Source organism: Emydura macquarii, unplaced genomic scaffold, assembly GCF_026122565.2.
Source record: "Emydura macquarii macquarii isolate MOO-44397 ecotype Brisbane River unplaced genomic scaffold, CSIRO-AGI_Emac_v2 contig_1644, whole genome shotgun sequence".
Classification (NCBI taxonomy): Eukaryota; Metazoa; Chordata; order Testudines; family Chelidae; genus Emydura; species Emydura macquarii.
In genome coordinates this window covers 27,593,101-27,616,806 of record NW_027131781.1, presented here as the reverse complement: position 1 = coordinate 27,616,806, position 23,706 = coordinate 27,593,101, and the positions used below count along the sequence as shown (strand labels likewise).

The 23,706-nt window shown below is 53.1% G+C and overlaps 1 protein-coding gene across 2 annotated transcripts in view; it reads right to left on the bottom strand.

The window, feature by feature from the left end:
* The window catches only part of RBPMS2 (RNA binding protein, mRNA processing factor 2), a 51,083-nt gene that overhangs the window by 13,499 nt on the left and 13,878 nt on the right, over positions 1–23,706 (bottom strand). Inside the window, exons 2-7 of one of the 2 annotated variants that reach the window (XM_067556032.1) lie at positions 11,148–11,225; positions 9,849–9,887; positions 8,547–8,609; positions 6,729–6,879; positions 5,919–6,067; positions 321–1,913 (exon numbers count right to left, since the gene is read on the bottom strand). In XM_067556032.1, the coding sequence (XP_067412133.1) occupies positions 1,911–1,913; positions 5,919–6,067; positions 6,729–6,879; positions 8,547–8,609; positions 9,849–9,887; positions 11,148–11,225 (483 nt within the window). In that variant the 3' untranslated portion in view covers positions 321–1,910. Of the gene's footprint in view, positions 1–320; positions 1,914–5,918; positions 6,068–6,728; positions 6,880–8,546; positions 8,610–9,848; positions 9,888–11,147; positions 11,226–23,706 lie in introns of those variants that run through there. The other variant, XM_067556031.1, reaches the window with a different exon arrangement.

Sequence of the window (23,706 nt, the reverse complement as noted above, 5' to 3'; positions counted from 1 at the left end):
CAGCCACCACTGTTCGTTCCTGCAGGAGGCCAGCACTCAAGTGAGCAGCTGGGCCAGGCAAAAATACCAACAGAGGAAGTAAGTGCATAGCTAGTCACTGACCTCCCCTTCCATCGATGGGCTCGGCCGCCATTTGCTGAAAAGCCTCAGTCTTGCCAGCCTCCTCAAGTCTGGAGGGCCAGGTGTTAATGCAAAGGAATCCCTTCTTCCACCTCCACGGTGTTCAGGGGACACCACCCCTCTGGGGAAGGGAGCTGGCCAGCAAGCCAGGACTCCAGCCCAGGCAGTTCTGTGGCTGGACGCGATGCAGAGGGTCCAGCCAGCCTCTGACAGGACGTGCTGCTGTGAGCATTGCCTCATGCGCCGCTCTCCACCTGGGACCCCAACTGGGGTCCACTGGGCTCTGCTATGGCTCGTTTCTGGACTCTGCCAAGGCAGCCGCTGCCTGCCGAGGCAGCCACGCACTGGGCCAAGGCAGCCAAGAAGGGCCGGGAGGAAGGGTTCAGTTGGTCGCTGCCCTGAGGAGCTGGACTAACCCAGCCTGTCTGCTAGGAGCTCGGCTCGTGGGAGAGCTCTTCCGCTGGGGCCCAGGAGGCAGGAATGGAGCACTGCTCGCACAAGTTCCAGATCTTGCAGGAGCCCGACACTCCCCCAGGCGGAGGGTCCAGCCTAGGCCAGACTCCAGACGTCACTGCAGCAGGGGTGCTAGGAAGCCCTTGGACTCTGCAGCAATGGGTGCTCTAGCAGAGCCTTCGTTTGTGCTTCTAGACCTACCCGGATAGCACATCTAGAGCCAGCTTTCCTGAAGGGCCACATTGGTCTGGGGCCGATCGGCCAGTCCCACAGCAGTGCTTACGCCACAGGAGGTAAGTGTCCTAGCGCTGCCCACGCTGGCTGAGATCACTCCAGGAGCAGGAGAAGCCGGTGCACACCAGGAAGCCCCCCTGCACCTCAGGCCAGGAGAACCCCAGAGTGCCGATGGACTGCATCTCTAACCCGCCCACTTGCGCAGCGCATCACCGGGGGGCACGTCCCGCTGCCTCCGCTCAGAGGCACCCCTCAGACAGCACGCTCTCCCCCAGCCCTGCAAAGCACCTCGCTCTGCTGCTCTGTGCAGCTCCCCTTGCCCTAGCCCCCGATCCCCCAACACCGCATCCATTAGGGCTGCCTTCCCGGCAACAATGGCAGTCTGGCGACAGGAGCCAAGCTCAAGGCAGGAGCTGGCTTCGTTTGCGGTCACTGGGAAGAAAGGTGAAGATTAGACGCCCCCACGTCGTGGGGCTGGGTCAGTCCCTTTCAGAGAGTCTGCAGCAGAGTGCCTGACAAGTGCTGTTCTCGAACGTGCACAGTAGAATTTAGTTGCGTGCTTCAGTTATCAGGTCACTCACCTCCCCACCATGTGACATGAGTGAGACGAGGGGGTGGCTGGGGAGAGGCAAACTCCTGGGATGCCAAGTAGCAGGTTTTCTCCTGCCAGGGATCAGTTAGGTCCCCCCCCCTCCTCCCATCCCAGGCAGGACCAAATCAATCCTCGCTCGTTTGGGAGACGTTTGAGGTATGGTGCCATGCTCCGGTGCCATGTTGTGCTGCCGAGTTGGAGACGTGGGTTAGAAAGAAGGCCTGACCTCTCATTCCCCAGGCTCTGGTGTGTGGGTAGCGTGAGGCCCATGCACGGATTGCCAAGGAGAGATGGGCTACAGAGATGGGCAGAAGCTTGCAAGTCCCGCTGTGCACCCTGGAGAAGAGATGGTTACCTTACCAGTCTTTCCAGACGTGGGGGCCATCGAGCTTAGGAATGAAGCTGCAGTACAGCCACTCCACTAGCTGCAAATAGGCATCGCTAGCGTGTCCCATCTCCAGGGACAGCTCTGAGCTTCAGGGCTAGCCTGCGCTGGCATCATGGCTGGAGGTCACTGGGGACATCAAAGGAGGGATTTGAGAGGGAGGGAAGGCAGATGGGATCATTGAAGTCAGTGCTTGGCAACTGGGGGAGTCCCTGTGGCAGAGGCTTGCAGTAGGCAGCCCCAGACAGTATGCAGCCGCAGGCCTGCCGGCCCATTGTGCCATGGCATCATCTCTGGCCGGGCCACTTAGCACTGGGCATGGCCATGGCCCCCCCTCGGTTGTGGTATGGGTAGCCGAGTCAACAGGCAGATTACTGAAAGCTTCAGGTTCTGAGTAACTCCAGACCCTAAGCCAGCTTTGTGCCACCCTTTGATCCTTGCCACCAGCACTGAGACATGTGCACCACTCCCAGCTGGAGTTAGTTTACTGAGTCACTCCTACAGCTGGATCCCAGGTGGCAGCCAGCACCCAGCTGCCACACCACAAGGGGACAGGGCCTTTTACAGATGGGCCTATTAGCCACGCGTCCAGACAAGAGCCACGGCACCAGTCTGGCTTTACTTGGGTAGTTTATTTGTTAGGGGTTCATAGAGCACGGAGAGAGAGAGTTACAAATGGCTACAAAGTTGCTAAAGCCCAGCATAGGGGTCCAGGCCCCACACTTTTGGGAAACAAAATGCTGTCTGCCTGGATTCCCCTGATTTCCTGGGAAGGAGCAGCTGCAGCAATGAACTGATGGAACTGTGTACATGCTGCATCACATTCACAGCAAGGACATCATGCCATCCCCTAGCCACCTCAGCTGCCAGTATAGATGGAGGACTCCGTCCATGGTCTCTTTCATTGCATATTGTGAACGAGCTTTGAAAGCCACTTATGTGGCAGAGATTTTATCCACCATTCAAGAACCCGAGTGCTGAGACTGCTTTCACCTCACCTGGCAGGGCAGGGGCCCGGCCTATGGATCTGGTGGCTCAGAGCTGCCAGCAGCTCAGTAATGTTTAACTCCATGAATTTTTATTGGACACACATCCTGTGTGGGAAGACCGGAGGATGTGCCAGCTAGAGACCCGAGCATGGGGAGAAGCCTGATAGTGACTCCAAGATGCAGGGGAAGATATTCTTCCCAAAGCTACTTTAATGAAAGGGCCAGATTAGGCCCCCGGTCCCCTGCCACACCCCTCCTTCTCCAGATTATACCTCCCGGAGTGGGAAAGGCTGGGTGAATGCCACTTGCATGCTGACAGCTGCAGACTGACAGCTTTGGACAAGTTAACCCCTTACTGCTCTGTTCAGGCTGCATGGGACTGAATGGTCTGTGCTGCAGTTACGGTGCTGTCTGCCCAGCAGCATGTTCTGGCCTAGGCAGGGCTGTCACGCCTGGTAGTGGGCAGCAGCTCAGGTGCCTGGCCGGAGGCAGCACTAATTGAAGAGGCATTCTAGATATCCCAGCCCTGTGGGAAGTGGAGCAAACCAAAAAGCTTTTAGAGATTGACTCATGAGTTAGAGGAGCAGTGCTGATCTCAAAGCAAGATGCATTAATACCCCTCTGGTTCGAGTCCTAGGTAGGGGTAGAGCAGGCTCCCTGGTAAAGGGAAGCTTCCAACTTGCCTTCCCTCTGAAGGCCATTCTTGAAGCAGCTGCAGCCACTCCATTTTACCCTCCCTCTAGCCATCCAACAGCCTAAGGCAGTGTGGAGAGGGGCAGTACAGGGAGTAATCCGGTTAAGGGAATCTCATTCTCTAGTAACCCCAGGCACTCATTCTAGATGAACTGCTGGCCCATTTATATGGGCATGTGATTTAAGACTTTAGATGCCCGTTCCTCTGGTCTGCAGCTCAGCATGTCTGAGGTAGTGGGTAAGCACAACAGGGAACTCCTTAGTGACACCAGCTTTTGAGGCAGTGTAGGGCAAGTAGGGGATCTTGGGCCCAGACCATGCGTACTTCAGATATCCAACAGCAGCATGGGCATTTCAGCGCCAGTTTACAAGGCATTGTTGGGTCAGGCCCCCCACTACAAGGCAGGGCCACTGCTCATGCCTGCCATATGCAGCATATTGGCCTGCTGGACCTTTCACCTGCACAGTAAGGTGCCAAACCATTGGCTAAGGAGAGGCCCAGTTGGGCAGAGACTGTTGGTCTTTCCATAGTTCAATGGGTAAGATACAGGGCACAATCCTGCCTATGCCAATGCCTCACAAGCAGAGGCATCAGAACTACATAGCAACAGAAGAACTGAACATGGCCTTTTGTTGCACTTAAGTCGAATCCAGACATTAAGGTGCAGAAATACACAGCTGGGGCTTCCTGACAAGGTTAACTATCTAGTGTTCCTCTCTGGTCCCAGCCTAATATTGAGGGCCTTGGCCCCGGGGCACCACCGGGGGAGGCAGGCCAATGCTCTTATCCCCACTTTCAGATGGGAGACCTGAGGCAGAGAGACAGTGGCCTGCTTGGGTCACACAACGCTGTTTGTGGCAGAGCAGCAATTGACCCTGATTGTCCATGGCCCAAGCAAGACTAACCAGTGAACTGTCCTTCCTCTGCCACCCTGCGGTGATGCCACGCTGGGTCTAGGCGAGACCATTTTAGCATTTAGGGTCCCAGATTAGATTTTAAAGCTTGTTTAAGACCCAGCAGGTTCTTAATCCCCTTCCCCTAGGGGCACCACTACAGAGCAAGGCAGAAGCATCCAAAACCTGACCATGTTTGGATGGGCTTTAAGTGCAACTGCCCCAATATTGGAAGGGGGAGGGGGGATAGTGATTGATTCAGGGACAAAATTACAACACCCTCGTGCTTTGTTCTTAAGGATGCACCTTCAACCTTAACTCCGTTTTAGTGTAGGTGGCCTTCGAATCCCTTGGTTTTTAAGGGAGGGTGTTGTCAGACACTAGCATTTAGCAAGAACCCCAAAGAGACTGCAACGGCTCAATATTCAGGAGTTTGCAGTAACTGTCGTAAGTTATTTATTTTCACCTTTGAACAGGCAAATTCAGGGCTATGCCAGGGCAGCCAGCACGCGCAGGGCACGTAAACTTTCGCTCACCAGAGCGGCTGCAGCAAACTTGGGAATTTGATCCTTGCTGGACTTACTGGTTTAGACGGTTGTGTCAGAGGGTAGAGACTGGGAGCTAGGACATGGACTTGGGGACCAAGCTCCCTCTATCACTGCACTCTAAGGCTTCTGCCTCCATGCCCCGAGGGCTGCCTGGGTGCACAGGAGATGAGGCAGCAGTGCCTGAGGAACCCCTCAGACACTGCGCCACGGAATACGAGAGCAGGAACAGCTGAGCAGAGTTATCATGACATGCCCACTCTGCCTCATTACAACAGGATCGCCGCATACAGGCAAGCTACGGAAGGCCAGAATTGATTGCGTTCTCCAGCCCCGTGTGTCTTACGCTATGGACTGGCTCAAATCAACAGCTATAGTAGAACCAGGAGGTAACTTGGCCTAGCTGTGCACAAGGTTTCAGTTAGTTTCAAGCTCCTCATAGCTACAAAGCTCCATTCAGAACAAAGCTGAACCTCAAGTACCTATTTCGTTAACGCCCATGGAGTACCTGTCCATGCAGTCATTTTAGCAGCATATTCTCTTTTCCCTGTGTCACAAAGCTGGAATCCCAGCCCCAGTCATGGCCTGCACCACCATAAGCAGGTTGCACAGCTCCCTGACCTGCCAGCATTTCCTCCCACCAGCCCTGCTGTGCTTGGCTTGATACACTGCCAGCCAGCCGAGCCCCAAGTGCAGGCTTCCCCTACTGTCAGCCACCAGGCAGACAGCCAGCAGTGCCGGGGCTTTCACTGCACATGGGGCGGGCGACCTTAGGCTGCCTGTTACTCTGTAGCCTGCATTTTCATCAGGGCCCCTCAGCACACAGAGCAGCAACACAGGAATGTACTGCGTTGCTCCGTAGCTTGGTCAAGGTGCAGAAGCTGTTGGTCAAGCGAATCATATACAGAAACCAGCGCAAGCAAATAAGGCTCCAAGTTAATGGTTCTCCACTCGCCTCCAGGGAGAGCAGGAGACAGCTTCCCTTGGGAGCGGGGTGGCTGGGCACAACTCACCTGAGCGTGAAGGGCAGCGGCAGCAGCGGCAGCAGCCGGGTACGTGAACGCAGCATGGGGGATGGCAGGGGTTAGCTCTGTGGTGTAGAGTGGGTAAGGAGCCCATGCCTCTGGAGATGCCGGGATGAGAGCTGCTCCAGTCAGGTCATCTAGGAACAGCAGGGACAGGGTTTCAGAGACACGTTCCAATGGCTGACAGAACTGGAATCTGGCCCCTGAACTCTGCCGCAGCGAGAGCGAAGCCCAGCACTGCTTGGTTTCCAGGAGGAGACTGTCTCGGTGAAGAGGGGAGCTAACAGAATTGGAGGCCCTCTGCAAAGCCTCTCCTCTGCCTCTATGCCCTGAATAGCTCCTCACACCCAGAAGTGAGCAAGCGTGGGGGATTTGTGGCTTGCTGTGTGAGGGGTTTAACTCCAGTAATGCCACCGCCTCTCCTGTCCCACGTGAAAGCAACATTTCCACCAACATGGCAGCCTCCACGGCAGAGAGCACTTGCTGCTGTCTACACCTGGTGACCCCTTGGCCCATAGTTGGACATGGAGCAGCTGCCCCAGCAGAGCCCACAGGCAGGCCCTAGTCCAGCCATGTGAGGAGCTGGGTGGGGAGTCCAAACTCCCCCCTTTCAGGGCTCTCCCATAGCAGGCTGCTCTGCCTGGAGCTGTGACACTGCCATGTCTGAGGCCAGGCTCCTCCTTAGCGTGGGCATCTGGACAGCAACGAGGGAAGCCACCATCCTGCCCACTCCTGCCTCACTGCAGAAACCCTCCTCCACCAGTGGCGAGAGCAGAGCAAGGCCTCGGGGCTACTCACAGGGGTCCCGTGCGATGAAGTGCGCGCCCAGGGCAGGGTGGATGTTGGTGGGGTTCGGTGTGGCCATCAGCTTGCTTTTTGCCATCTTGGTGTTGGCTTTGGCAAACTCCAACCGCAAGGTCTGGGGGTTCTCTGGGTCGAAGCGGATGCCCTGCAGGAGGGGAGCACAGAGAGTCTTGCACTGGAGCCATTCTGCACCATCTTTCAGAGAGCAGGTGAGCATTGCTCAGGGCAAGCCCGACTGCATTGGAGATGGCACAGCCCCGTCCATACCAGCGCGTCCTGCCGTTAACAGGAACACAGCTGCCTCCATTGGCAGTGCCGGGTGGGGATGTGTTCATGCAGGCAAGACTGAGTTTCTTGCCGTGAAGACAGGAGCGTAGGCCTGAGCAACCCCAGAGGCAGCAGCTGTACAGGTCAGATAGCCCAGTAGTTGGTGTGGGAAGAGGTACTCCCCATGGCAGCATAGCCTGGCTTGTCAGCTTAGCAACAGTTATTAGATGGCTGGGGGGCTGGCTGTGGTGCCCTGTGAAGGGGAAGGGCATGGCCGGATGGGTGTGCACCTCGCAGCAGGGACGATGCTGGCAAGAGCAGTGTCCTTTTGGGAAGGCTCGCAGTGTGTCTGAGCCAGCTGGTGCACTGCTCCCTAGCAGACACCTAGATGCCCTGGTAATGGCAATAAAGCCATAAAAACTCACCTACAGGGCCAGGAGGGAACAGTTTGGTCAGCCCAAGGCCATTGCCAGGGGGCTCAGGACAGAGATCCAGGATGCTTCCTGCCAAACTGACTTGTCTCCCCCTGATGGCACCTAGATTCAGGCACTAACAGCAAGGCAGCTCTCCTCTGGCAGAGCCACCACAGGTGTAGTTAACTGCTACCCAGAGGTCTGTAGTACTGACTCTTAATTTGCAAATCAGGACATTAAAGCCCTCAACAAGGTCAGTCTACAAGTGCCAACATGTGGGATAAATATTTGGTAACAGGCTCTTCAATCTAGCCAACAAAGCTAGAAGACCCAATGGCTAGATGTTGAAGCAAGATAAATACCAAGGTTTGTAGCAGATTCTCCATCATCTTGGAATATTTTAAAGTCTAGAGTGAATGTTTTTCTAGTTCAAAGGGAATTGTGGGGATGTTCTCTGGCCTGTGTTAGACATAGCGGTCCCTTCTGGCCTTGGAATCTATGAACGTAAGATTTCACCCCGTGCTTGTTTCACTGTCCCACCAACAAGGGGAAGCCAGAAATCCCCCAAATTTTACACCACCCTCACCCTACACTCCAGTCAGACAGGCCTGTTTTGCAGTTAGCGTCTCATTTCAGACACATGGTTACAAACAGGCAGGCCATTGTGCTGAGGCTGCAAAGACCCAGAGGCTGGGAGACCTTTAGTTGTAAGCTGAAAGGTGGGATTGGGGAAGGAAATGTAAAGCTAGCACCGAATAAGAGTGACACTGTCTATTTGCTTTGACCAGCTCATTCACGTATCGATCAGCTGATTGGCACTGCTTTGGACAGGAGATGTTACCTAGCAGTGGAGGACTCCAGAGCGGATGATGTGCATGGCACTGGGTACAGATGGTGTACAGAACAGGCAATAATCACTGCCGGCCTAGGACTCAGTGTACAGCTGAGGGGCAGGAGTCCCTTGTGTGCTGCTGACAAGCCAAGTACTCGTTTAGCTTGCCACCTACTTAGACGCAGCACTAAGGGGCTGCTGCTAGCGGTGGATGTTACAGATCACCCAGGGCTTGTTTGGCTGATTAGCCTGTTGGACAACAGTGTCGGGTCCCAGCTGGAGTCCGGGACAGCTACTTACATTTAAGGCGTTCTTTGCTGCTTCAGCACCAGCCCGGCTATCGAAGGTAACGAAACCAACTGGCTGGAGGAGAGAACAAAGGGTTCAATCCGAGAGCCTCCTCCCCAAACCGCAGGCAGAGTCTTGCCCCTGCCAGAACCCAGTCCTGCAGCATTCAGAGGGGAGTGAGACCATTGGGCCAGGCAGTGCCTGGGTTTTCTTCCAAGGGTGCCGAGAGTCACTTGCCCTCAACTGTGGGCCTGGCGGTGTCTGAACTGCAGCTCCAGCTAGTGTTAAAGCTGGCCTGGGGGATGGTTTGGCCAAGGCAGACGGGGCATTTAGGGTTGAGGACTGTAGCGTCAGCACCCGGCCCCTTTGCTTCAGGTCTTCAGAGAGCTGCACAGACACAGGCAGCAGGCTGCAACCTCTGAGGGCAGCAACATTGGACACCCTGCTCAGAAATCCTGGTCTACAGCTCCCTAGAGAGCTCTGCCAGCCATTAAGTGTTCATTTCTCTCCACCCACCACCGAGGAGTCCAGGGCAGCTCTGCTTAGGGTGGTGACATCCCAACCTCTAGGGCAGGAGGGCCCCAGTCACCACTGGAGATTTGCACTGAGGCTCAGAGTGGGCAGCTTCCCAGCTTGGCCTCCCTGCTAGCGCTCACCTCCCAACACCAACTGGTGAGGGACAGGCTGCTAGCCAACAGGAGCCTGCAGAACTCGTGTGGCTGCCCCTCTCCAGCCCTATCGGAGGGGGGTTGCACAGGACTGCGTGCCAGGGCATTCACATGGCAGCACAGCTCCCAGCAGGGAAGGGCAGGGGCGGGAGGTAGGCCAGCTCAGCTCGTGCCATCAGTTTGACACCCGAGTTCACCCAAAGGAGGTCACCACAGCCTTTAGACTCCGCCTCTACCCAGAGGCTGTGCCAGCACGGCGCCATCAAAATGGCCTCTGGTCTAGTCCCCCTGTTGGATGCTCTGCCTACAGAGCCCAACCTCCCAGCTCTACCAGACGGGGGCTCGTTTTCCACCCTACAGTGTGGGTCACAGACAGTCACATGCCAAGGCTTGCTACTGCCCAGCCATGCAGCTGGGAAGACATTTGGCAGACACGGGCAAGCTGCTCCCTAGTCTGGGGCCAGTCAGGAAAGCAGGTGTGGGCAGGGACAGAGGAGGTAGTGGTAAACTAACAGAGCCCAGGCTACTGGAGGATCCAGTACTGTGGGATCCTCTCCCAGTCCCATCCTGGGAATCTAAATCCTGCTTCACTAGAGGCCATGGAACAAATGCCCAGGAGGGGGCGGGGAAAGAAATGAGGAGTTACCTGTTTTGATGTGAGTTTGATCAGTGATCCTTCATAACCCTGGAAAGAAAAAGAAACTAGGAAGTTACTGACTCTTAATGGGAAGGCAGCAAGTGAGGTATCCCGACAACACGACTGACTCCAGGAATCCCCCTCCCGCCCCAGGCAAGTCCCTGAAGCATAATTTGGTGGATAATCCAACTGTGTAGTTGGAGTTACATTAGCTTCTCCCCCACAGCAGGGACAGCCAGGTCCCTCTTTTCTCCTTCCACCTTGGTGGACTTGGCAGACACCTGTGAGTGTTTGGCTGGACACAGTCTTCGAACCCGCGAAGAGTTATTAATTAGCCAAAGCTGCTTCCCCAGGGCTGCTCACAGTTGGAGTTTGGTCTTTAGGATGGACAGAGGAGGCATCTGAAGTTCAATTTGATTTTAAGTCGGTTCAGGAAGCTAGATACCAGCATGGCTAGGGGCTGGAACATGTTAAGCCCACGACAGTTTGTGGGAAGCCAGTGATTGTGGGAAGGGGTGGGGAGGAAGACCTTGGTAGCAGGCATCATTTGGTGCCTCCAACTTCTCAATCCTCACTTAGCAGCCTGGTGGAGGCTACTGCAGGCTGATTAAGAGATCACCGAATGGGAGGACTACTGGAAGGGGGAGGGAAGAGAAGATCTGGTTCAGGTAGGGACTATGCAGTCCCAGCCAGCTATTTTCCTGGTCCCTGTGCAGCCCAGCAGCAGCACTGCCTAGACTACGCAGATCCGGACACCAGCAGTAGTTTAGTTTCAACCCAACATCTGGGTTTACCAGCTCCCTGGCCTCATCACACACCTAGGTTTGCCCAGGAGGGATGGTTTGTCGTACCACCAAGGAGAAGTCGTGCTGTGCTTGGCCTTGCATGAACTCAGCTGGGCTGGGCGCCCCAGATCAGACAAGGCTCCAGAGCCTCACAGGGTTAAGACACTAGAGGCTGTGCCCGAAGCAAGCCCAGCCATCCCTGCAGCAGTCATCAAGCAAGGCCTGACACCTGAGCTGCTAACTACAGGGGCCTGGCAGGTTCTCATCCAGCAGGTACCTGCAGCACTGGGGGTGGGATGGAAGAGGAGTCTGTTCTCCAGAGACTTGAGGGGAGTTGCCCCGGTAGTTATTCAGCAGCTCTCTACCCAGCTTAGCCGCCCGGGTCCCTTCACTCTTCCCATCAGGCTTTCAGACCTGGTAACATCTCTGCTGCCCGTGCCCACCCCAGCTCTATGAAACGCTCCCTCCAGCAGAGGGCAGCCAGCAGTGCACGCCATGGTTGCTTGGGTTTTGCTCGCCTTACCTTGAATGGTCGGAAGAGCAGGTAGAGCTCCCGGGGTTTGATGTCCACAGGAAGGCCGCTGACAAAGAGTGTCCGTACCTAGAAAAGAGGGGCCCACAGTGAGCCATGGCAGGCAGAGGTCGGAGGGCTCAGTACCACAGGCATTTCAGAGACAGGGCCTAAAATGATCACCCTTGGCACGCCAGGCCTTCCCCTGGCTTGAAGGGGAGCACCACACCTGTGGTCAAGCTGCTTAGATTCAGGGGGGGGGGGGAGGAGGGGAAAGGGGGGTGTTGATCGGTCTAGCTAGAATGCGCTCGAGGTCATTCAACCCCTACTTCTCCTTCAGGCACAGCAGCTCCTCCTTTATGGTGGGCTGGCCAGCCTGGATAACTGCTCAGATTTGTGTACAGTGAGCTGGCGTCTCCCAGGGGCACAAGGTATAGAATCATGTAGGATTTCTGTCCACACCCAAAATAGAGCTGCACGGCCTCCTTTATGGACTACTAGGCCCAGACCCTGCCCCTCAGCATGACACGGGCACTATAGCAAAGTTTAAGACCTTGCTCAGAAGCAGGAGCACAGATTAAGGTCTCCTGACTGGGAGGTACTTTGATATGGGTGGCTTTGCCTCATTAAAGAGACCTTGGCTGGCGAAGAGTGAGTGACATCCTGCCACTTGCCACTAGCCAAGAGTGCATCTCTGCCTATGCAAACAGCCCGTCTGCTTGGCACAAGCGCACAGCCCCAGAACATCCTGCTGCATCACAGGCGTCAGACCTGCTCAGTCACCGTCACCAGTGCAGGAAGAGTCCAGCAACACTGGACATGTTAATCGACTTCCAGCTTTGAGCAGAGTGCAGGGCACTACCTAGGCCCAGGTGCTCAGTGGGCTACAGAACAGGCTGGAGAGGCCAGGCTGGATTAAAAACCTGCTCTTGAGTTATTTCAGCAGCTTCCCCAAGAGCATCCAGTCCTTCCTGAAGAAGTTTCCTTCCTCATTTGTGTCTTCCTCTTTGTACCATCTTAAGATGGTCTTGGTTCTTGGCATTTACATACGGGTGTAAACGCCCTGTTCTTTAGAGGACTGCTCTATGCTACACATTTGCACATCTTCCACCTCAGCCAGTCACAAGGAAGCGATAGGTCTTGCTTTTAGACTTCTCCAGAAAGTCATTTCCTCCGGTGCCTTGAGGGCTTGTTTCCCTGACACTCTGAAGGGAGCGCAGTATATTTCTAGACGCAAGGGGGCCCAGAAGTAGGCCTCCAGCTACAGTTGCATGAGTACCCCATAGAGCCCAGCTCTGGCAAGGACTTCAGAGTCAAATGGCAGCAAGACAACCAATGGAGACTGTTTGCTGTCACCCCCAGGGCTTTCAGGGTCACATCAAATGCACACAGCCCACTGTGGGCTGCTACAGCAGCCAGATTGAGGTCAATGGAATCAGTGACATTTCTAGTTCTATCCTGCCAATCCACACATCTTTGGGACAGCCCCAAGGACACCACCACCAGGCAGGCTCAGGACATGCACCCCTTCATGTTTCAAGGGCCACTTAAGACCACTGCATGCTGGGGGATTTGTCCCTCCCAGCCACACAGCCGAAGAGCATGCATGCCATTTCTGAATATGGGAAGCAATTGGAGAAAGCCTGGAGCTCATCAAGATTCTGCAAGAGTCAGAGTCAAACCACTTTATGCTGAGCATTTGGCACGGACACTGCCTATGGAATGCCGCCAGCTGCCCCAAGTCTGCCAGTAAGAGGGTCTAGATGCCTGACCCATAGATCCATGCACTGCTTGCATTGCTATAATAGATGCTGAACTTGGTCAATGTACCAAGTTTTTCCCGCATCCACAGGCATGATGTGGACTTCATGCAGGAGGCAGCAAGACCTAGTTGTTAGAGGACATCCAGTTTGCTGCAAACAAACAGTTTCAGCTCTGCTTGCAGGCTTGGTTACTGAACTCACTCCTCTAAGGTGCTTGAACCCCCCCTCCACACACACACACACACACCCCTACACCCCTCTCTTGGCCCAGCTCCAAGGTTCTGGACCTGTGTCTTCTATTAGGAGACATTCAACCTCAGTGTGGGCAGCATCTGAGACCTTGAAGGGTCAGAGAATCATACAAATGTAGGGCTGAAAGGGACCTCAAGAAATCAAGTCCAGCCCCTTGTATTGTGGCAGGACCAAATAAATCTAGACCTTTCTTGAGCAGTGTTTGTCCAACTGGTTTTAAAAAACCTCCAATGATGGGGACTCCATGACCTCCCTTGGAAGCCTGCTCCAGAGCTTAGCTACCCTTAGAATTAGAAAGATTTCGTAATATTTAACCTAAGTTCTCTTTGCTGCAGATTAAGCCCATATACTTCTTGTAATGCCCTCACCCGACATGGAAGGCAATTTACCACCCTTCTCTTTATGACACCCCAGTCTTTCCTCAAGACTGGACATGCCCTGTGTTCCCCCCCGCCCCCAACCTTTCCTCAGATCTAGAAAACTTGATCTTTAATCATTTTTGTTGCTCTTCTCTGGACTGTCTCCAATTTGTCCACATCCTTCCTAAACCGTGGTACCCAGAACTGATCACAGTACTCCATCTGGGGCCTCACTAGTGCCAACGAGAGCAAGATAATTACCTCCTGTGTTGTATATACAAGCCTCCTGTTAATACACCCTACAACAGCCTTTTTTTGCAGTGTGTGGTCCCCAGCTCGTTCTCAGCAGTACTATCCCCTAGCCCCTCAATCTGTAGTTCTACATTTGATTTTTTCCTTCCTAAAAGGAATATTTTGCACATCTTTGACTTTCACCATGATTAATTCAGACCAATTTGTCAAGTCCTTTTGAAACGGAGAATTTTAATGCTTGTCCTCTAAAGTGTTTGCAATCCCTTCCATATGCAAGGGTTGGGAGCTTGTGCTCCACTCCATTAGTCAAATCATTAATGAAAACACGCACCAGTACTGGACCCAGAACGGACCCTGCAGGACCTCCTTAGATACATCCTGCCAACTTGGCAGCGAGCCACTAGTAACAACTGAGTCCAGTTGTGCACCCGCCTTATAGTAAATTCATCTAGATCACATTTCCCTACTATGCTTATAAGAACGCCATGCAGACCTGTGTCACGTCTTACTAGAGATTAGGTCTAGCATGTCTAATGCATCCCTCCATCCACAAGATCTGTAATCCTATCAAAGGAGGAAATTAAGTTGGTTTGGCATGGAGTGGTTCTTGATAAATCCTTATAACCTTATCCTCCAGGTGCTTACAAGGGGATTGTTTAATAATTTGCTCCAGTATCTTTCCAGATATTCAAGTTAGGCTGACTAGTCTAGAATTCCCTGGGCCCTCGTGGTTCCCCTTTTTAGAAATGGGGCAGCAGAGTACCTTTCTTCAGTCTTCTGGGACCTCTGTCCTCCAGGAATTCCCTAAAGTAATTGCTAATGTCTCCCAGATTGCTTCAGTTAGTTTCTTAAGTACCCTAGGATGAATTTCATCAGGCCCTACTGACTTGAATACATCTAACTTATCTAAATATTCTGTAACCTGTTTTCCCTATTTTTAGCTTGCATTCCTTCCCCCTGCTTAACTGTGTTGAGCAACTTATCATTAACCTTTCTAGTGAAGGTTGAAGCAAAACAGCCATTAAGCTTTCTTGGTTTCATCAGCTATGAGCTCTCCTTCCCTGCTAGAGTAGAGGACCTACACTTCCCTGTTCTACTCCCAATATATTTAAAGAACCTCTTATTGCCTTGCATCTCCCTTTCAGGGGGAACTTAATGTCTTGGCCTTTTTCCCTACCTGCTTACACTGTTCTTTGGCCCTCCAACATGATGGTGTTTCCACTTTTTGTAGGGTTCTTTTTTATTCAGGTCATTAAAGAACTCCTGGCGGAGCCATAGTGGCTTCTTACTCATCATCTTATTTCCTTTCAATTGGAATGGGCACTCAAGGTCTATCTTCATCTACCAGCTTTGAGGTTCTTACTTTGCAGCTTTAATATTTAGTGCCATTTCCCAAGACTGAGAAGAATGCAAGTCTTATGCACAATATCGCCTGCAGTTGGATCCCTGAATCCTCAGCACAGACCTACCACAGGGGGTCACTACAATAGCTGGCAGCAGAAGTAGATAGTTATCCTCTGTGCACCAGTCACTAGGAGGCTATAAGATTAAATTAAGACACTCAGGCACATCTGGAGGAGTTGCCCCTTTTTACTGGCAGCATATCCCAGAACAGAGATTCAGCAGGTCCTTTATAGGAGGCAGCATGGCCAAGTCTTGATCTGCCATAGACTCCTAGGTTCTAATCCTGATGAGCCCTTCCCTTGGCCAAAAGGTGTTTTGATGAGTATGGAGGAAAACAATTATCCTGTGTCACCTGCATGTGACCCAGAGGTTTAGGTCATGTGACAGGAGGTCAAGGCAACAATTAGACACTGTTTTAGCCACCCTCTAGCAAGCTGAGGCAGAGGAGACATGACTGTTTAACAGCAAAGTAATCCATTCAGATTTGGCTAAGAGACCCCTCCTGGCCACCATCATGGATCTAATTTTACAGGCAATTGAGATTCCACCTTGTGCTGTATGAGCATGTCCAAAAAAAAACAGTGACCAAGTGGTTACTGCACCTTTGATGTCAGAGAGTGGGCAGGAGAGAACAGTTAGCCTGGAGCCATGGGTGGCATGACAGGACTCAAGGGACCCCTGGCACTGTGGGAACTCCTCATTTCATTCCAGTTCTACTCATCACTGCAGCTCAGGGAACATTTGACAGGTTACAAGACCCTTCTGCTGTCGCTGACTGATGTGTGGAAGGGGAAGACCTCTGCAATTCTAGCTCTGATGGGATGTTTGCAGAAGGGACTGTTGCTCAGTCAAACAAGATCCTTTCCTTCCAGATCAGTGAGGGTGGAGGGCATGGACCTACGAACAAGCCACATGAAACTTAGAATACTGAAGTGTCATGATCTCAGATTAGATCATCTTCTGGGTGCTGAATGGCCTGGTTAGATTTCCAGTAAGTGGCTAGATTGAGGCATGGTGAAAGAACTGAAAACATGGACGTGCTAATATTCTGTGGAGTCATTTCCCCTCTACCAGAGGAGTCTGTCTGCTCTGGCACTGCCTTAAGCGGTTTAAAAATAAATAAATAAATAAATAAAAGACCGACCAAGCTAACAAATACCATACATTTGCTTGACGCACTACATGTTCAGGCTGCTTGTCCAGGATGCATGAGACCACAGCAGAGGGGTAGTGAGCACCCAAGTATCCATTTCAGCCATTTCCTGCCCACAGACACCAGTCCCACTTAACCAGTTTGTTTATGCAGCATCACCAGGAACTGACTCTACAAGACACTGGTGCACATCCCTGTCCAAGTACTTTAGAGAGGACAGCTGAAGAAAAAGAAGAGTGGGGATGTGTGTCTAGCCTGAGAGGCACTCAAGTTGTATTAGAGCAGGAGACTTTCGCTACCAAACGGGACAACGCTGTGAGCCCACCACTACCGCCAGACCAGATCTGTGCCCCATGGAAGACAGGATAGAGATTAGTCACCTGCTAGGCTGCACTGCCCAACATGTCCAGTCTAGCTGTGAACAGCCCCATGAGCTACCCTAGGCCCACACATGGTTGCAGAAGACTCCCCAAACCCTGTGTCCTCCAAGGAAGAGCTGGGTACTTGGATCTTCTACCACAGATTTGAGAGTTTGGGACATTTCTCAGAACACCCCTTTGCCTCCATTCCTTGATGGGGCAGGCTGATTGGGATATGCTTGAGTTAGACAGCAAGCTTCTGCAGCAACTACTTCAGGAGACTGGTCATATCTGTGAGCATGTTGCCTTTGGAAGAGCTCTAGATGGATGCCCTGCCCATTACAGTGGTACCCATCTCTCTTCACTCAATGCATGCATCACAAGCCTCTTGCTCCTCAGACACCAGAGAATTGGCTTCAAGGTTTCCTCCTTGAAGTGCTGCACTTCTGGCTCCTTGCCACACACCATCATTTGCAAGCCCAGGATCACTGATCCACCACCCAGGAGCTGCCACTGCACAAGTAGCTGTTCCTGGAATGGTGTAAGTGCTACACTGAATGTAGGGCCATGGGCCAGGCAGCTGGTTTGCTGGCAGGTGAAGCTTATGGACAAATACTTTTTACAATAGAGAGTTCTGGGATGGCAGGAGCCCCTCAAATACTTGCTGGAACTATGGCTTTCCAGTAGTCATTAAAGACTCTTCAGGGGGAGAAAGAAATTTGGGGGGTTTGGAATTTACCAAGGTAAGAGACTAGTCTCCTAGCAGGCCCCAGACACAGCAGCTTACTCTGCAGCCATTGGCATCCAGCAGGCTATGCCAGTCTAGCAAGTGACTGAAAACCACTTACTGTTTAGTCCAATCTAGGCCCAATCTCCTGTCCTGCCTAGCCCAACACATTCCCATTCCTGGCCACCTACAGAAACCTTCGGCTTTGCTCTAGGTAGGATCTGAGCCTATCAGGGCCTCCTTTAGTCTGTACCTGGTCCCGGCAGGCTGGACCCTTGGTGAGGTGAGTTCCAGGAGAAGGGTTTGAGTGAGGGCCAATCTCCTGCAACTGGTTTGAGGAGCTTTATTGAAAGCCACCAAGGTCAAACTGTGCAAATCAACCCTGCAAGCTCATTGGAAAGGTGACTGGTTCTCACACAGCACAACTGCTGGTCTTAGCAGCTCTGACAGAGACCTGGCAACTCAGCCACTGCCTGCACATCGCGGATGACTAATAAGCACTAACATGGAGGATGGGGAGCATCTGCCACACTCTCTCAGAGAGACCAGCCCATCTTGCGCACAGGAGGCTGCCACGTCACTCCCGCTCCAGGCCCACACGTGCATTAGCCATGTGAATCAGTCCCTGTTCAATATTTCAGGATTCAGGGTAGGCTCAGGTCCCCGAACAGGATGTTTTCTCTGTGCAGAGAGATGCATGTCAGATGGTTTTTAAAGTGGCCCTGTGATGTGTTGATCAGCAAGCCCTTGCGACAGGTATGTTCGAATGGAAAGCAAATGCTGCCTTTATGAGGAGCAGAGAGCTATTTTGAGAGTGCTGGGGAAAACACGAGTAGGAAAGACGAGATTACATGGAGAGCTGTCAGACTCAGGACAAGGGTGGATGTGGCTTGTATCCCACTCTGTATTATGAGTCCATCTCCACCAGGAAAGAGCGCCACTGCCAAAGATGGCTGCCAGAGAGGCTCTCCACCTTCCCCCATTGTTTAAGAAGGTTTCCACCACCAGCATGGTTGGAACAGCCTTTCCAGCACCATGGCAGAGACCTAGGTCTCAAGCTCCAGCCCAGGGAGCCTCATTTTGTCCAGTGTTGGACACCAGCTTTTGAGGGCAGAGTGAGACATGCTGGGGAGCCGATATCCACTGCCAGCAACAGTGCATTCTCCTCAGAGGAGCAGCCAAGCCAACTGATTCTTCCCTAGTGACCCCTTACCTAGAGCACCCCAGCTGGGACTAAAGCACCTGACACCCGCCCTTCCCCCCACAGCCCTCCCATTCTTAGCCCAGCCACACCACTGCTCTACCACTCAGCCCCATCCCAACCTGCCAGTCCTCAACCTCACCTCCCAGTCTGAGCTATGGCAGACTTTTCTCCCCATCCCAGGGCCAACCCCTCCTCCCCCAAATTACGTGGGACAGGGAAGCAAGGTGGCTTATCACTTCCTGTATCACCAGTCAGCCGTTGAGTGGTGGCAGCTTGGACAATGCCATGCCAGTCTTGTCCAGGAAGCTTGGCATCCCTTGTGCCTGTGAGATGCACATTCAGATTGGAAAGACAAGACATGTAGTTAATGCTGAAGGTCGGGCAAACAGGAATTTGGAATAAACCAGCAGATCATAAACATACACTAGCTCTAGTTCTATGGATCCATGGATTACTGGACCAGGAAGACATGGCCAGAGGGTTACCAATAAGCTTAGCCCCAATTAGAGACCTACCCATGGTAGAGGCGAGTTGATGGGACTGCAGGAAATTATCTCCTGTCCAATCACATTTGCACACAGGAGCCATTTCTTTCTTCCCCCACCCCACAGGCCAGAGTTACACTGGCCAACATTAAACCATTGATGGCCAGTGTCAGAAATGTCAGATTGTAACTTCCTAGAACTGTTGAGTCACTGTGGGCTGAGAGTTTCCCCAACAATCCTGAAGGCAACACTCGTTCTCTCTAGTTTTCCATCTTTTCCCTTCTTTCATCTTAACCCAGGAGCAACCCAGCTGGGGACAAGAGATGGGTTTCTCACAGAGCTCCCAAGACTGACAGTACATCTGCTAGTGATGAAGCCAGCCCAGAACCTGAAAGTGAATTTCATTGCAACTGCCTCTTAACACTAAACCCTCTCATGGGATTTGAGATCCAAGCCCTCCTGAAAGCTTTTTACCCAGGCTAAGTCACTTGACCTCAGGTATGAGGCTATCCTAGTACACACAGGCTTGGGTCTCTTCCCCACATCCTCTAGAAGGATGTTACTTTATAGATTAAGCAATGTCTCCAGCCAAAAAGGTTGTGTGGTTTAAGCCAGGTCTACACTAGCAAGCTTACAGAAGCACAGCTGTGCTAATGCAGCTACCCTGACGTAGCTTGCTTGTGTAGCTGCTTTATGCGGCCAGGAGAGTGCTCTCCCATCAGCATAAAGCCACCTCAATGAGGTGGCAGTAGCAACGTCAGCAGAAGCAGCTCTCCCGCCAACACAGGGCTGTGCACATCGCCACTTATGCCAGTGAAATTGGGGGGGAGAGGGGGCGATGCTGACGAGACACTGAGTGACAAGTTTCACCAACATAAGTGGCACTGGAGACATGGTCTTTGTGATCCAAGATCAGGTTAGCAGAGCTCCGGTTAGAATCCAAGCCTGTGCTGGCTCAGGCCTCAACATGGACACTACTGCTTTATTCAGCAGGGCGAGTCCCTTTGCATCCCCAGGTTGGTTAAGAGCAGAACCTTGGAACACCAAGCCCTACTGCAGCAATTTCACCTGACGCAGGTCCTGCTGAACTCTTCCCTGGCCCCAGAAAAAACTGGGGCTCTGCAGGGGAGGAGCCCAATTCAGGGGCCTGAAGCAGGTTTTAGTTTCTAGGTCACCCCCATCTTAAACAGAGGCCAGAGACAGCCTGACCCAACAGCAGCAAGACTGGCACAGAAGGACTGGGCATTACCCAGCTGTGCCAACATTCCCCCTTCTCTCACAGCATTGTGGGAAGCCTGGAAAGTAATCATGGCACCCTCCCAGCTAAGAGAGCAGGGGAAAATGGTCTCTTCTTCTGCCACCCCCTCCTTGAGCAGCAGAGGAACTGTTGCCCAGCCATCACGGCAGACAAGAGACTAATAGGATCTCGGGCAGGGAAGCTTTATACACACCCTTCTCCCGTGAGATCTTGGAGCCCATTGGAGCACCAGGCAGACCGAGCCCTACAGACCAAGATTATTCAGCACATCTGCTACCAAGCCAGGGAGCTGGAGATCAGGGAACTTGTTCGTAACCCTTGCAATCAGGGCACCTCAGCCGGGAGTGCCCCCCTTCAACAAGTCTTACCAAAAACCTGATCCTCCAAACCCTGTGAAAGTGCCGATTTCACCATACACAAGCGGATTAAAATGTTTCCCTTGATAACTGAAACATACAGCTAAGCAAAGAAAGAAAAGCACTGCCTGAACGCACAACTTGATTTAAGGCTACTTTCATTGTCGGTCTATTTTCACAATCTATATTTGAGTTAGTTGAAACTAAAGTTTTACCACCATCATTAAATTGTCTGACCCCTGCTCACCCCGCCACTGAAAATAAGCAAAAATAAAACTGACAGATCTGTGGAAGACAAGAAAAAAAACTGCCATTTGCCAAGCCTAGTTCTGTAGTTGTGTCCATTTGCAAGATACGCAGTCACAAGGAGATGGGGCAGGGAAGAGGTCAGTATAGACACTGAACTTTGCCAGAGTTTGCTCCTAGCACTGGAGGGGTGTCAGCGGACCATTGCCTCCCAGAGCAGACCATGGTTCTAAACATCAGCTGTGCCGCCTCTTAAAGTGTGAGGGGCTGTGCCTGCTCCACTCACAGGGCCCAGCTGCCCTCCCCACATCATGCACGAGGAAGCGGTGCAGCACCGGTGCCCCGCTAGCCCATCCAGTTTGCAGGAGACACGGCCACCGCACGCTGCTGTTGTTGTTTTGCAGTTGCGAGTCAGCTCTGGACAAGATGCAGCTGGGACCACTTGACGCTAGCCTGATGGAATGCTGCGAGGCAGCCGACTGCTCTAAAACCCAGGACTTATAAGGCACTGAGTGATGCAAGGAACATGGAGCTTACAAAACAGAACGGCAGGAAGGGAACATTTGGAATCTTCTCCACGAAGATTAAGAGTGTTACGTTCGCTGGCTGGCTAATCTCTCAGTTCCAGATACTGAGGCAGAGCCTGTTAAGTTCCTGTTACGCACAATGCTAGAGGGGGCAGATTCGGTGAGCCTCTGAAACGGAGAAGCCAACATACCAAATAGTTGGGTCACTCACCCTTCTTAACCCCCATCTGTTGGGCTTTTAAGAGCCAGACTGCAAAGTGACCCAACAATTAAACCATGCCTCCCCCCAAATCTATAGAAAGACCTTGCAGGACTGGGGCCAGATACAGTCACAGCAACTCTGGTGTGGTTGGGAACAGGAGCCAGGGCTGTCAACCCCAGCCCCTTCTCTTTATGAAAGGCTTCTCGCATTCAGCATCCGAGTGCCTAGAGAGCTCCAGCAGCTTAGCCACCAGCTTGGGGGGGACTGAAGGCAGGCTCAGTGGTGGCCTCAATTAGGCCTAGTGGAATAGGGAAAAGGCACCCCAGAAGTGTGCTGTTTGGCCATCCTGGGCCAAGGAGGGGGTCATGGGACCTGATACGGCCCCAGCTCACATGGCAAGCCCTTGTATGTCCATAGGCTTCTCCACACCACACTCTTGCACCAGGTGCCACTTCAGCCCAGCCTCTAACCCAGGTGAGTTTAAAGCCACCAAGGAAAGCCACCAGCTGCCATTTCAGCACCGGCCTCTCCCTTCGGAAGAGGGACCATGCTAGTCAGCATTAGGTAGCCGTGGGTGGCAAGGCTGAGTCCCTGACTGCTCCTAGTCATCTAAAAGATGACCACATGAAGGCCCTTGGTGGGGCTGCTCCCATTCATCCTCATCCCAGCTGGGGCTGCTGTTGCAGAGCTGAGCTGCCCCATGTTTCATTGCCTTGGAGATAAAGCCACAATTTCAGTGCTACTGAAGACAGGAAGGGGTGACTAACTTCGACTTGCTGAGCATGCCTGAACAGCTGCTGTGCTGCACCCCAGAAGTGGCTGCATTACTCGAGCAGGTAGAGACATACTCCGTTTACACACCACAGCAGTGCTAGAAGAATGGGGGATGCAGGGAGGAGCAAATGAAGTCAAACACAGGATCTCCAGTGAGACAACTGGAGATGACAAACATTTGAATTTGCTTCTGAAGCAAGTAGTCCACAACGTGACCCAGTTGCCTACAGACTGAGCCAAAGATCTCCCTGGCACATTCGTCTGTGCTCCACCTTGACTCCGCGGCCCACCAGGGACATCAGTTGGCGGCTCCTTCATGGGGCCGTGAGCACGGGCGTGTACTTGGCGCAGTTTACCCCTCGTCCCGACACCTGTCCCTACTGCGGCGTGAGGGAGACCCTGGCGCACGTCTACCTTGAGTGCGCCAGGCTGCAGCCCCTGTTCCGGCTCCTCCAGAACCTCTTGCTGAGGTTCTGGCTGCACTTCTCCCTGCACCTGTTCCTTTATACACACCCTACCCGTGGCCCCACAAAGTCGCGGGACCTCCTGGGCAACCTCCTCCTAGCCCTGGCCAAACTGGCCATCTACAAGACCAGGGAGAGGAGGTTGGCCAGGGGGGGGGGGGGGGCGCGCGCGGCGGCACGCTCTGTGATTGTGGGGCCTATTTCTGTTCCCTCGTGTGCTCACGGATCCGGGCAGAGTTCCTCTGGGCAGCTCCCGCCGGCTCCCTGGACACCTTCCGGGAGCAGTGGACGCTGTCTGGGGTTCTCTGCTCGGTGTCCCCCTCTGGTTTCCTCCTTTTGACCCTGTGACCCCCCACGCCCCTCCCTGTTTTTTTTCCATTAGTTGTCTCCCGGGTCCAGTGACTCCTCCCCTTAGGCTGGGGGAGGGGCCTTTAGCAGTGGGCAGGCTTGTGCCCACCCACTTCCCGGGTCGCAAATAGGACATTCGTCTGTAGTAGAGCTCCCCCTACCAGCCATGTGGGCAGAGACCATCCCTGCCCCTTTGGACACTGGCCAGGATATCAGGCACCCACCACCAGCTGCCAGGGATTTATAATGGCAAGCCTAGCAGGGACTTCCTGCTAGGAACACGACCCTCTCCATTAGATTGGGGACCTGGAAGAGCCAGTGGGCCAACCAGGCAAAGGAGGATTTAAGTGCCAAGTGAGCAGTACATGGGTGGAAGAACCCCCATTCGAGGGCTCAAGGAAGAGCTTGTCCCTGCCCCACCCCTGGAATGCACCATCC